Source organism: Periplaneta americana, chromosome 3 (assembly GCF_040183065.1).
Source record: "Periplaneta americana isolate PAMFEO1 chromosome 3, P.americana_PAMFEO1_priV1, whole genome shotgun sequence".
In the NCBI taxonomy this organism is placed as follows: Eukaryota; Metazoa; Arthropoda; class Insecta; order Blattodea; family Blattidae; genus Periplaneta; species Periplaneta americana.
Genome location: NC_091119.1, coordinates 64,009,901 through 64,023,011, shown reverse-complemented (window position 1 = coordinate 64,023,011; position 13,111 = coordinate 64,009,901). Strand labels below are relative to the sequence as shown.

Genomic DNA, 13,111 nt, shown 5'->3' with positions numbered 1-13,111 from the left:
TCATATAATTAGAGACATAAAATAACGAAGTTTTGTCTCATTACCTCATAGTCCAGTGCAATGTCATTAATGGAGTTCCCGGTGTCATTGACTAAAACAAACCGCTGTGAACCGTCCAGTCTTGATCTCTCTAAGCGGGGCTCTTTCCCAGCATCACTCCAGAAAAGAAAACCATTTGGAGGGTCGACTGCAATAGCTGTTGGTTTGTCCAGGTTTCCAGTCACCACCACATAGCGACAGGAGCCATTCAGCCGTGCCATCTCTATAACGTTGAACTTGGGGTCTGTCCAGTATACGTTGCCAGCCACCCAATCTACAGCCAGACCTGTGTCAGAAAACATCAAACTTAACATGACGTGACAAAACATCACTTCATCTATGTACATCGGTATTTAAATTTGTAATATTTTACTTTATTTTTGGCTTTTTATGTTCTAGTGATTCATCTTCTTTTTTCTCTACTTATCATCATATGTGTATATACACATGAAAAGGGACCACTTGATGGGTATTGAGTTAATGGCGATTTAATATTCTTTGATATGTATATAAAGTAGTAAGAATGGAAGAATCTGATTCCAAAGCATTTTAAAGATCTAAAAGCAACAAAAACTTTCATTATGTAAAAAAGTCAATTTTAAAGTACAGTCCTTAAAAGATCTGTTATGTATGAACAAATAACTATTGATCTACTGGGAAGTTACGCTGTTCACAATTTTTTCATATTTACTAACATTTTTTTTTTTCACAAATAACTAAATACATAGTGAATATTTGAAATAATAAATGCAATTTTTTTCCATTTGGAGACCTCTGTCCAAAGCACTGGTATAATGCACTAACTATAAAACTCACCAGTAGTCCACTCATGTTATTTCTGCTGAAGTCTGCATTTTGGGCAATGTCCCTCTATCCGCAATATGTGGAACTCGAATCACACAAGTGAAGTGGGTAAGCATTGGATACACTATCTGATCTTGATGTTCTAACTTCTTATAGTACCTACAGGTGGTGTGAAATCTCTTTTTTGAAGAAAAAAAAAAAACTTTGTGGTGGTTTTCGTTACTTCTCTTCATTGTCTTTGTAGGAGTCGTTTTCACGCCTCATGTGGTTGTTGGTGTACAGATGAAAGAAGAGGACCCAACATATCCTACTTCTGTAATACAGAGTACGTTTGTCGGTCTTAGCTAAGTCCTACAGACTTAATAATTTCAGGAGACTCCTTGAAGTCAGAGGGCAAGTCATCAGTAATAATGCTGTATGTTACTACTTCTGAATTAATGAATTACTTAGCATACACCCTATCCGGATAATTCTCTCTGAACTGCAAATGATGTATTTGCGTCAAATTAGGCATATTTCTCACTCCTGCCTGTAGTTTATTCTGCCAGTTGTTAAGTTAGAGCAACTGTTTCTGTTCCAACTGCTATAGGGACAATGAAATTGATAGATGGACAACTTCTTCTTGTTACATCCGTAACATTTATCAATGGTTGAACATACATTCTTGCCAAGTGTTCTTTTAAAGCATTTAAAATAAACATCAGGCTGGAACTTCGCATGTCCTACAGAAAGTAAGAAAATTCTACAGCTCTTATTCATGTTTATCATCACTCACCACGTGAGTTGACTCACTAAAGCAGTGATCATCAACTCGTGTATGAACAGGCGCAGGCAGTGCTTGGCTGATGCGTGCTTACTGTAGCGGGCAGAGGACCAGTTTGTGATGTTGCGTTGTAGTGAACAGAGGAGGTTCTTGCCATCAATTCAAACAAGAAGTGTGAGTAGCAGAAAGCACTTCAAAATGTAGGCCAAACTGAATAAATACATTATACCACTGGGTTCAAAAAGTTCCCGGAATTTTACTACCATTTTTCGTATTAATATATAACAAGGGATATTATACATTTGTTTTGTTGGTAACATTCATGATGTCATTTCCTTAAAGTTTGTTGATAATGGCGATTGTTGGTTTTGAGTTGTAGGCAATTGTTTATCATAGTGTTTTGTTTGTTCGTCGCATTTTGTAATTATGTCCACAGAGCAATGTACAAACATCAAGTTCTGTGTTTTGTTACACAAAACTCCTGCAGAGACATTAAGATTGTTGGAAGAAACATATGGCGAAGCAGCAATGAAAAAAACTCAAGTGTATGCCTGGCATAAACGCTTTTCTGGTGGCCGCGATAGCATCAAAGATGACGTACGCAGCGGCCGACCAACAACTGCAACAAATGAAGCAATCGCTCAGCGTGTGTGTAATGTTGTGAGGGACGACCGACGTAAAACCATAAAAGAGATAGCAGCAGAGGTCGGAATATCAGTCAGAAGTGTACAGCTGTCAAAAGAAAAAGTGGCCGCTCTCCTGAAACAAAGTTCCCTTCAGGTATCTTCGCTACAATTCGGAGATAGGCGATATTACATGTTGTTGGACCACGTTGCCTGATATCTACAGTTATAATTGAAGTATTTTGTGTGTTATTCGATAGCGTAATGGTAACGTTCAGGCCTCTTATTCATGAGGTCCTGCGTTCGACTACAACCTCGTGCTTTTTATGTTCTTTTTTATTCTATTTTTGAGAGAGACAAACTATACATAATGGCTCCTTTCTCTTTTACGATTATTTTAGTAATTAACATCAGGTTCATTAATATATTATGCCATGACTTTATCATTATGATATTGTGGCTGCAAATGGAAAGAAAAAAGATTTTATTCTCAATAAAAATATCTTTCGTGGCATAAACAAAACAAATTTACTGGCGTCGGCCTTAAAACATTCAAACAATTAAGCGTTCAAAATACAAAAGAAAAAGCCACAATTCAATATTTAGTCTATCTTCCTCTTATCTCGATCATCTTGCAGTCGAGTGGGCATGGAATTGACTAGTCTTTGCAAACAGCGACTGTTTTTAGACACGATATTCCAGGCATTCTGAACATACATACATAAGTGTTCTGTCCATGGGCAGGTCTTTCATTGCAAACCCAGCAATCTCCAATCTTTCCTATTTTCTGCCTTCCTCTTAGTCTCCGCATATGATCCACATATCCTAATGTCGTCTATTATTCTTTTCAACCAGAGACCCAACCAATTCCTTTTTCTCTTTCTAATCAGTTTCAGCATCATTCTTTCTTCACTCACTTTTCAAACACAATTTTATTTCTTATTCTGTCTTTCCACTTCACACGCACCGTTCTTCTCCACATCCACATTTCAAATGCTTCAATTCGTTTCTCTTCATTTCGTCGTAATGCCCATATTCCTTCCCCATACAATGCCACACTCCACACAAAGCACTTCACTAGTCTCTTCCTTAGTTCTTTTTCCAGAGGTCCGCAGAAGATCCTTCTTCTATTAAAAGCTTCCTTTGTTCATGTTTGCAGTTTTTCTTGGGAAGGATAGGTCTAAATGCGGTAACATCCCGTTGCTTTTCGCACACCACTATCTCTTTCGCATCTTATTAAATTCCAGGGGGCCCAAGCGTGGAGATAAGGAGAGTGTATTTGACTAATTGGGCCCTTCGGACTTCACCGAAAGTCACGGCAAGGGTTAAATATTAATTCTATCAGGATGTTTGACCCGATCAGAGACCGGGAAATCTCAATTAGCCTTTGCTCCCCGCATCCTGGACTAGCTTCTACGAATCATCAGAAAATCTTAGAATGTGATTGGGCCAATTTTTCCGAAAATGTTTCCACACTTTTACCCTCGTAGCTCAGCGGACGAATGTAGGAATTTAGATGTCAACGTCTCAGGTTCAATTCCTCGTTACTCCTTTTCATTTTATTGTGGTTCAAGATAGTATAATGTAATAATACAAAAAGAGAAACTAATACCAGTATTATGCAACTGGATTTTTCCAAACCTAATATTAAATTTATGTTATTTATATCGCTAAAGAACGATTACAATATAAATAACTTGAATATTATTTATACAGTATCATTAAAGAACGATAACAGAATATAAATGATAAATATGGGTTTGTTTAATTAATATAAGATATTATATAATACGTATTTAATTATCTACATAAAATAACCTATTTTACAAAGAAAGATGGTTATTTGTGTTATAATAATTACTTACATAAAATACAGATTATTTATATTGCAAAAGAACAGTAACAATATAAATAACTTGAATATTATTTATATCGCTAAAGAACTATAACAATATAAAAAACGTGAATATTATTCATATCGGAATTTCACAGATTTATTACAAATGTATTTAAGAAATTGTAGAAGAATAGTAATTAGTAACAGTGTCCTATTTATTCTTCTTGGAGCCAAATTTGTAACTTTTAAAAGTGTGGTTACTATGTTGAAGTGTATGTGTTGCAACAGATGCTTGATTTGTTATGTATGTGAGTCAGTTATGGGATGCTTGATGTCGTCGCAATGTCGTAATTATAGTTTGATTGTGTTTTTGTGATTATTGTGTATTAATTTATGATGTATGGTACGGAAAGCTGCATATTTGTGTTATAGAAGTGTTACGTATGTGTGTTGTTAATGTTTTTGTATGTTTCAAATTGATAACTGATATTTGTTTTGCAATCGCAATGCCTAATTTACGGATTGTTTATGTTTTGTTTACATCGCGTAAGCTAATTTAATTTTCTTTTCCATTTCTCTTTATCCTTATCTTTTTTGTGTATAAAACTATAGCCCTAACATACATATGTAAAATAGGGCTAACCCCCATTGGAGATACAATAATAATTATTATTATTCATATTGTTATAAAACGATAACAGAATACAAATGATGTCTTGAATTTTATTCATATCTCTAAAGAACGATAACAAAATATAAATAACGTGATATCCATAAAGAACGATAACTGGATATAAATGATAATTTGAATATCATTTACATCGCTAAAGAACGATTAAAAATAAAATGAAAACTTGAAGAAGGCCCGAACCCACAGCCTTTGAATCATTAAACAAGCACTCTACCGCTGGTCTACGAGGTGCAGATATGGAACACTTTCATAGTTCCGGAACTACTTGTACAAGCACATACATCGTGTAACATTGCCGCGACCCGAAGTGGACTTTGAAAATATTCGCTGTTCACGAGTGCAGCCACTTTTTTTTTTTTGACAACTGTACACAATGTTCTTCACAAGCATCTCAACATGCATTACGTGTCTCAGAAGTTAGTTCCGAAAATGTTGTCGGCAGAACAGAAAGAAACAAGAATGACTCTTGCTGGGGACATGATCAGTATAGCTGATGAAGATGGTGATTTCTTAAACAAAATTATTGCTGGTGATGAAACTTGGTGCTACTTGTACGACTCAGTCCCTAAACGATAGTCATCTGAGTGGAAATCGAAAACATCTCCTCGGAAGCAAAAATTTCCTAGGGACACTTCCAAAGGCAAAGTTATGTTGGAAGTTTTCTTTGACTCTCAGGGTCTCATCCACCATGAGTTCATTCCAGAAGGTCGTACTGTAATGGAAGAATTGTACGTAGAAATCCTCCGTCGCCTCTGGGACGCAGTGAGAAGGAAACATCCAGAAAAGATGCACCTGCTCATCGTGCAATTATTGTAAAGAATTTTCTTGCCAGGCACAACATAACTGCTTTGGATCACCCACCATACTCTCCTGATCTCTCACCACCTGATTACTTTCTGTTTCCCCGTCTGAAAAGTCATCTGAAACAGACGGAGATTCAATGCTGAAGAGGTTATCACAAACGCGACGAGAGCACTAAGACGGGTTTCACAAAATGGCTTCCAGGCCTGCTTTCAGGAACTCTACACGCGTTGGCAAAAGTGTGTTGTTGCAGAAGGCAACTATTTTGAAGGGAATGCTGTAGAATAGTGTTTAAGGTACGTTGTTTCTATGATACTAGCAAATTCCGGGAACTTTTTGAACCTAGTATGTACAACTCACAGTAACGAATATGGTAGATACGAAAATGAAGAAGGTGCAGCATTAATTCAACAATTGAAGGAAAATGAGCTAGAAGTTGTTTAAGACCATAATATTAGTGAATCGGCTTGTAATAGTAAGATATTAGAAACCTTTTAAAGATGAAAATTTGAAGAATGTTTAATTACAACTGAAGAACTTTTCTCACAACAAGTGTAGGAGTTTGAGGACGTTCAGGTGCAACTAGTAATTATTTGTCAGTCTTTCATTTGTTATTATTTGGCTGTAGATGAAAATGCTTATGTAAGCAATAATCCCCAACTGGTGATTTTTGTAAGGGGCATTACTGAAAACCTTGTTGTGTGTATGTCATTTCTTTCGTGCCCGTGCGGATTCTTTAGGTCTCGTGTTTTCAAGTTTTACTTGAAAATCGCAAACGCAGGTCCCGAGGAACCATCTCCCCCCCCCCCTCATGTTAAAGCCGGATGCAAGCACCCCTGTGCTACAGTGCAGAGAGGAGGATGAGAATCGTGGCACCTTGCAGTCGGGTGGCCACATGTGCAAGCAAGCACGTGGATTGCCACAAGAAAGAGTTTTCGCAGGCGTTCTGACGTCAGAGCATCATAACGCTCAAACCCACGCCAAAGAGGGGGAGAAATGGCGCGAAGCCCGAGGTGTATATAAGGCGGGCCCAAAATGGCATAGAGACATTCGTCGCCGGCTAGGGGGGGGGCAGCCACTATGCTCCCTCTGCCACCGACAACATTTCTTTCTCTGATCCAGCGTGCTGTACTTCGTCGGACCGGGTTTTCACGGCCGACACTTACCCCCGGAATAGAAACACATCACCCGCTCCAAGCTCCCTAACCAAGTTATCCTAGTATCGCTCTTCTCGACTACCTCCTCCCCCTTTATCACCTTGTCTGGATTCCACGTGCTCTAACCCTTTTAGAAAACATTGTCTTTTCTATCTTCGACTTCCCTCTCTGTGGACGCCCATCGCCGGCCATTTGTCAGCGGAGCTCGTTAGCAGAGAGGTCTTTACTTCACCACGCTCTAACCCTTTTAGAAAACATTGTCTTCTCTATTTTCGACTTCCCTCTCTGTGGACGCCCATCGCCGGCCATTTGTCAGCGGAGCTCGTTAGCAGAGAGGTCTTTACTTCACCACGCTCTAACCCTTTTAGAAAACGTTGTCTTTTCTATCTTCGACTTCCCTCTCTGTGGACGCCCATCGCCGGCCATTTGTCAGCGGAGCTCGTTAGCAGAGAGGTCTTTACTTCACCACGCTCTAACCCTTTTAGAAAACATTGTCTTTTCTATCTTCGACTTCCCTCTCTGTGGACGCCCATCGCCGGCCATTTGTCAGCGGAGCTCGTTAGCAGAGAGGTCTTTACTTCACCACGCTCTAACCCTTTTAGAAAACATTGTCTTCTCTATCTTCGACTTCCCTCTCTGTGGACGCCCATCGCCGGCCATTTGTCAGCGCAGCTCGTTAGCAGAGAGGTCTTTACTTCACCACGCTCTAACCCTTTTAGAAAACATTGTCTTTTCTATCTTCGACTTCCCTCTCTGTGGACGCCCATCGCCGGCCATTTGTCAGCGGAACTCGTTAGCAGAGAGGTCTTTACTTCACCACGCTCTAACCCTTTTAGAAAACATTGTCTTTTCTATCTTCGACTTCCCTCTCTGTGGACGCCCATCGCCGGCCATTTGTCAGCGGAACTCGTTAGCAGAGAGGTCTTTACTTCATCACGCTCTAACCCTTTTAGAAAACATTGTCTTCTCTATCTTCGACTTCCCTCTCTGTGGACGCCCATCGCCGGCCATTTGTCAGCGGAGCTCGTTAGCAGAGAGGTCTTTACTTCACCGTGCTCGAACCCTTTTAGAAAACGTTGTGTTTTCTATCCTTGAATTCCCTCTCTGTGGACGCCCATCGCCGGCCATTTGTCAGCGGTGCTCGTTAGCAGAGAGTAACCCCTCCATCTCTCGTCGGTCGTCGAATCGCGGACCCTTTGGGGGCAGAGCTTCGATAGGCGAGAACCTCCACCACCCCTGCTTCCCGTCTCTCGGTTCTCCTACCCACCGTATTCGCACCCCTTTTTCGAGCAAACTCTCTCTTCAGTTTTCCCCAGGCACTCCCGTTTCTCCTCTCTACTCCTTTCTACGTTGCTAGCCCATTCCCTTCATACCAGCTCCTCACTACTCTCTCTCCCTCGTCTTGTCTTCGTCTCTCCCCAGGCACTCCCGTTACCCCTGTCCAATATTCTCAGTCATGACAACAGCACGCCATCAAGTTAGCTTCAGCCAGAGTCACAGGGACAAAAACGGCAATATTCTAGAGTTTCTCAAAGACACTCCCGTTTCCCCTGCCCACGAATAGGAGGACACTGCTTATTTCAAATAAACTACTATATCTGTATCAACGTATTTTCTTCCTACATCATCGTATAACCTCCCTCCCCCACCACGAAGTTCGTCACCACCTGTCCTTCACTCCCGTTTCCCCTCTTATCACCTGGGACCACAGTCAGCAGGAGAACGTCAAAGCAGATCGAAGCACAACACCTATACCGTAACATCACCCTTCCCCACACACTTCCGTTCCCCTTGTCACATCACTCCCGTTTCCCCTCTCTACACCTGGGACAACAGTCATCAGCAGAGGGACGTCAGCAGGAGGCCGGCGCACGACAACTTTCAGATTAAGGAGAGCTCATATTGTTCTCATAAAAGATACTACTACTGGTTCCGATATTTTCATGCAGAGGTTGTAGAAATTATTTTGGATTCCTTGAAATAAACTTGTATCCTTGGCAACCAATGGTGCTCCCTCCATGGTTGGAAGTAAAATGGGTGTAATAAGGAGTCTAAGGGACGAAGTGAAAAGCGTTAATTTATCCCATGGATTTTTTAAAATTTTAATTGGTTATTTAACGACGCTGTATCAACTACTAGGTTATTTAGCGTCGATGAGATTGGTGATAGCGAGATATTTGGCGAGATGAGGCCGAGGATTCGCCATAGAATACCTTGGATTCACATTATGGTTGGGGAAAACCTCGGAAAAAACCCAACCAGATAATCAGCCCAAGCAGGGATCGAACCCGTGCCCGAACGCAACTTCAGACTGACAGGCAAGCGCCTTAACCGACTGAGCCACGCCAATGGCTTTATCCCATGAAGTTATTTCTATTCACTGCATTATACACCAACAGAATTCATGTGCGAAACAAATAAAAAATGATGTTATGGAAGTAGCCTAATTGGAAAAACCACCAACACAATTATATCAAAAAGTCTCAGTCATCATCAATTTAAGTCTTTCTTGACAAATGCGATAGTGAGTATGGTGATCTGTCATATTAAAGTGCAGTGACTAAGTTTTGGCAAATTATTGGGTAGGTTCTTTGAACTGAGGGAGGAAACATCATCATTCACGGAGAAAAAGAAAAGCCTGTATTATAAGTAAAAAATTAAAAAATGGATTTGTGAATTTGCTTTCTTAATGGAATTATCTAAATGCTTAAAACTGTTTTTATAAGGTAACAACAAGATTACTACACAGTTATGTGACAGAGTGAAGGAGTTTAATATGAAATTACCTCTAATTATGGAATGTTAACTTAACTAAAAGGACAAGTTACAGCACATTTTTCAAAATTAACAATGATATAGGCATAGTAGTTTCTTAAGACTTTGGATGTCGAAGAATATATTCACACATCATGCGATCTGCACCAGGAATGTGATTCGAGATTTAAAGACTAGGAAAATTTTCAATTTGATTTTCGATTATTATTTGTAATTGGAACTTATTGATTTACTTTACGATAGTGAATTGAAGGACAAATATCAAAACAAAAGAAGTTACCTGACTTTTATATGAACTTTCCATGTGTTAGATTTCCCCGATTGTACAGACTTGCATCCAAGTATCGGATCACAACTTAAAATGTGCTGTCACATTATGCACTATAATACAAACAATAGTTCCAAACGTTGAGAAATTGCTGAAGAAAAAGAGAATTAAACAAATCCCGAAAAATCAGTGCTAATGCCAGTGTTGAGTGAACTGAATGGAGTTGATTTCTGTATTATTATTTCTAGGGTTTTTATATGTTTTGTTCAACACTTTCCCTAACAGTAGCAGTTTACACATTTATAGTAATTGTCATGCATTTTCGAATAGGCCTAATTAACATGAAATGTGTATTACATTTCTGAAAGTAATTATAAATTTATTAACTTCTTTGTTGAAAATAGGCTACAATGTTCTTCAAATTGCTTAAGATAGTTTACTTAGTTATTTCTATTTAGCCCGTATCTTTTTTCATCAGAAAACAATCATAAACTTGTGCAGTAAATTCATATTGTGGTCCTGCCGCTGAATGTCTTACTTGCCCTGTTACGACTTTCCCTTGCCGAGAGGGCGAGTGGGCAAGGCTTGATGACGACACAGTGCTCCGAGTTGGGGATCACTGCTCTAAAGTGTTTTATTTTGACCCACGCAGTTGTCTGCATGAAACTGTTGAGATGTTGAGTTTCAACATTTTCTTCACTTAATACAAATTTTCAAGTAGGCCTAAGTGATGTAACAGAGATACAACTATATTTTCACCTTTTCGGCTATCACATATAGTACGAATGTAAAGAATGGGGCTGCTCTTGCTAGAGTTATTGCAGTAGCCGTGATGTTGCCAAATGCTTCACAGAAACATAATGATTTCCTCTAAAACAGTGGATGTTAGAAAAAAAAAACTTATTTAAATTTTTCAAACCTCTCCTCATGATCTATTACCAGTTTAATTTTGGTGCAGAAGTTACCTTCCACTCTGTGTATGTGCTGATTTGTTAAGATCAGAATTTCTAACTTTTGTAAGAAAGGGTCTACATGATTCTCTAGGCTTTGCTTCAAATATTATCCTAACTGCTCTTTTCTGTAGTAAGAATATATATTTACTATCTGCAGGATTTCCTCAAAATATTATTCCTTGACAAAACATACTAGTTTTACGATACTATTGCTTAGAAATTGGTGTAATGACATAATCGCAAAGCATTCTGAGGTCAGTATGAGTTATTTCTTTTACTGTACGAGTAATTAATAATAATTAATTTGTCTGATAATTTTTTCAAAAAAAAAAAAAAAAAAAAAAAAACGTACTATCCAGAGCATTTACTCATTACTTTATGCTATGTAAGAAAATAAAACAAAAACTACTGAATCCGATTCTGAGTAAACAATTCCTTCAACTATAAAACCATTAATTTTGTAATAATCATTATTATATTTCATTCTCATTATTCCTGGTTTAATAGACTTGTAGATAATGAAACATGAACAAAATCCATCCAACAGCTACGAGGAAATCACTGTACACAGACAAAGTCACTTCTTCAGTAGCTATCATTGGATTCTGAAAACCTTATTTCCCTGATAATCTCACAACTGATTTTTTGCAGCATCACAATACTTCTCTTCATACTTTGGGTAAGCCTAATGAGAAAGCAGAAAGAAAAAGTGGAATGGGGCCTGACTACGTCATCATTTGTCTTTGTTTTCATGACAACTTCTCTTGTTATCCTACGTAGCTCACCTGGTAGCCAATCAACAGGGATGCTCTCCATCGATTCAAAGTGTTCCACTACAGTTTGCCGGCCAGTGCCATCACGTCGGATCCTTGTAACTGTACCATGATCACTGTCCGCCCAGTACAAGTAGTCTAACTCTGCAACATAACAATATTATCATGCTCACTCACCAACTTCATGCCTTAGCTGAGCAATCCTTTTAATAGAAGGATGATGAAATTCAGTAATGCTCACATTACTTTTAAAACAACACTGTGTATATTTTTCCAAGAGACGCAATGTTAGCTGAACAGTTAGAGCACAGCTTTTCAACCTGATAACCCAGGTTCAAATTCTGGTGGGTCTAAATCGAATTTGTGATGAACAAACACAATGTTCGGTGGTAGTTTCTGTGAGTGCTTTCATTCCCCTACTAGCAACCCAACATTGTTTTGTTAATCATAATCATCTGGTGCTATGCAGATCACCTCCCCTGGTGCTCTAATGGCAATGGTACAGCAGAAAAATGATTTACAGTTATGGCCAGACAGGGACCATAATAATGAATTCAACGACCTCCTTGTGAAACATTCTCTGTATCCTTTGAACACTTTATAACCGACCTCTTGTGCTTCTTGGCTTCAGTAATAAAGTGTTCAAAGGATACAGAGAATGTCTCGAGAGAAGACTAATCAAGATGTGCTTAATAGGCTATTGATTGCATTTAATCCGTAGATTTCAAACCTGGAAGAATTGCACATTATTAGAAAGTCATATTTTGATAAAGAAGTGTTAGATTTTTTACTGCCATCAAACATTAACTACAGTTTCAAAAATGAGTCAAGCGATGATACATCAGATTCTGACTGAGAACTCCACATATAATGTTTGTTACTCCCTATTTTTGTATGTTTAAATCTATGTATGTGTAGTTCATTGTAATTGTTATTCTGGAGCAACTGGATAATACCCACGGCAGACCAATATCGATAGTCGATGCTACTCGCTGGCCACTAGTCACCGGGCCGAACCGAGCAGTATCAAAATATAATCGAAATGGTGGTAGTCAAATTCGCGACTATATTCTTAAATAATTCACTCCATTAGTCAAGTTCAAAGTTTTATGTAGTACAACGGCGGTTTTTTTGAATGCATTAAAAGAAAATGAAGATGTAATAAGATCATAAACTGGGTTATCACAAGGAAATTAACAGGAAAAAAGGTGTGTTTCACGGAATACCATTAAAATGACGGAAAGTAAATTTCTGGTCAATGTTCGCCAAAGCGTAAAGTACGTAATTATGACGGCGTTGCTGTTTTATTTCTGGCCTATAGAAAAATACCTAGCCTTTTACGAAAAAAAATTTTAGGGACCATGAAATTATTCACCGCTTTCATTATAGGCCTATTATTTTTTTTATCAATATTACGAATCAAAAACTGTCATATTATATAATTTTAACTACTACATGGACGAATGAAATCAAGCTAACCTAACCAAAGCTAACCTAACCTAACCAAAGCTAACCTAAGCTAAGCTAACCTAACCAAAGCTAACCTAACCTAATCTAACCTTCGTGAATGCAAGGTCTGTAACCGGAGCAAGAAGGGATCTCAATCATTTAATCTGCAATGTACACG

The 13,111-nt window shown here is 38.6% G+C and overlaps 1 protein-coding gene across 2 annotated transcripts in view; it reads right to left on the bottom strand.

The window, feature by feature from the left end:
* LRP1 (LDL receptor protein 1) overlaps positions 1-13,111 on the bottom strand; it is a 423,729-nt gene that overhangs the window by 132,642 nt on the left and 277,976 nt on the right. For both annotated transcript variants that reach the window (XM_069820634.1, XM_069820633.1), the window contains exons 34-35: positions 11,497-11,628; positions 45-325 (exon numbers count right to left, since the gene is read on the bottom strand). In XM_069820634.1, coding sequence (XP_069676735.1) covers positions 45-325; positions 11,497-11,628 — 413 coding nt within the window. The remainder of the gene's footprint in view (positions 1-44; positions 326-11,496; positions 11,629-13,111) is intronic.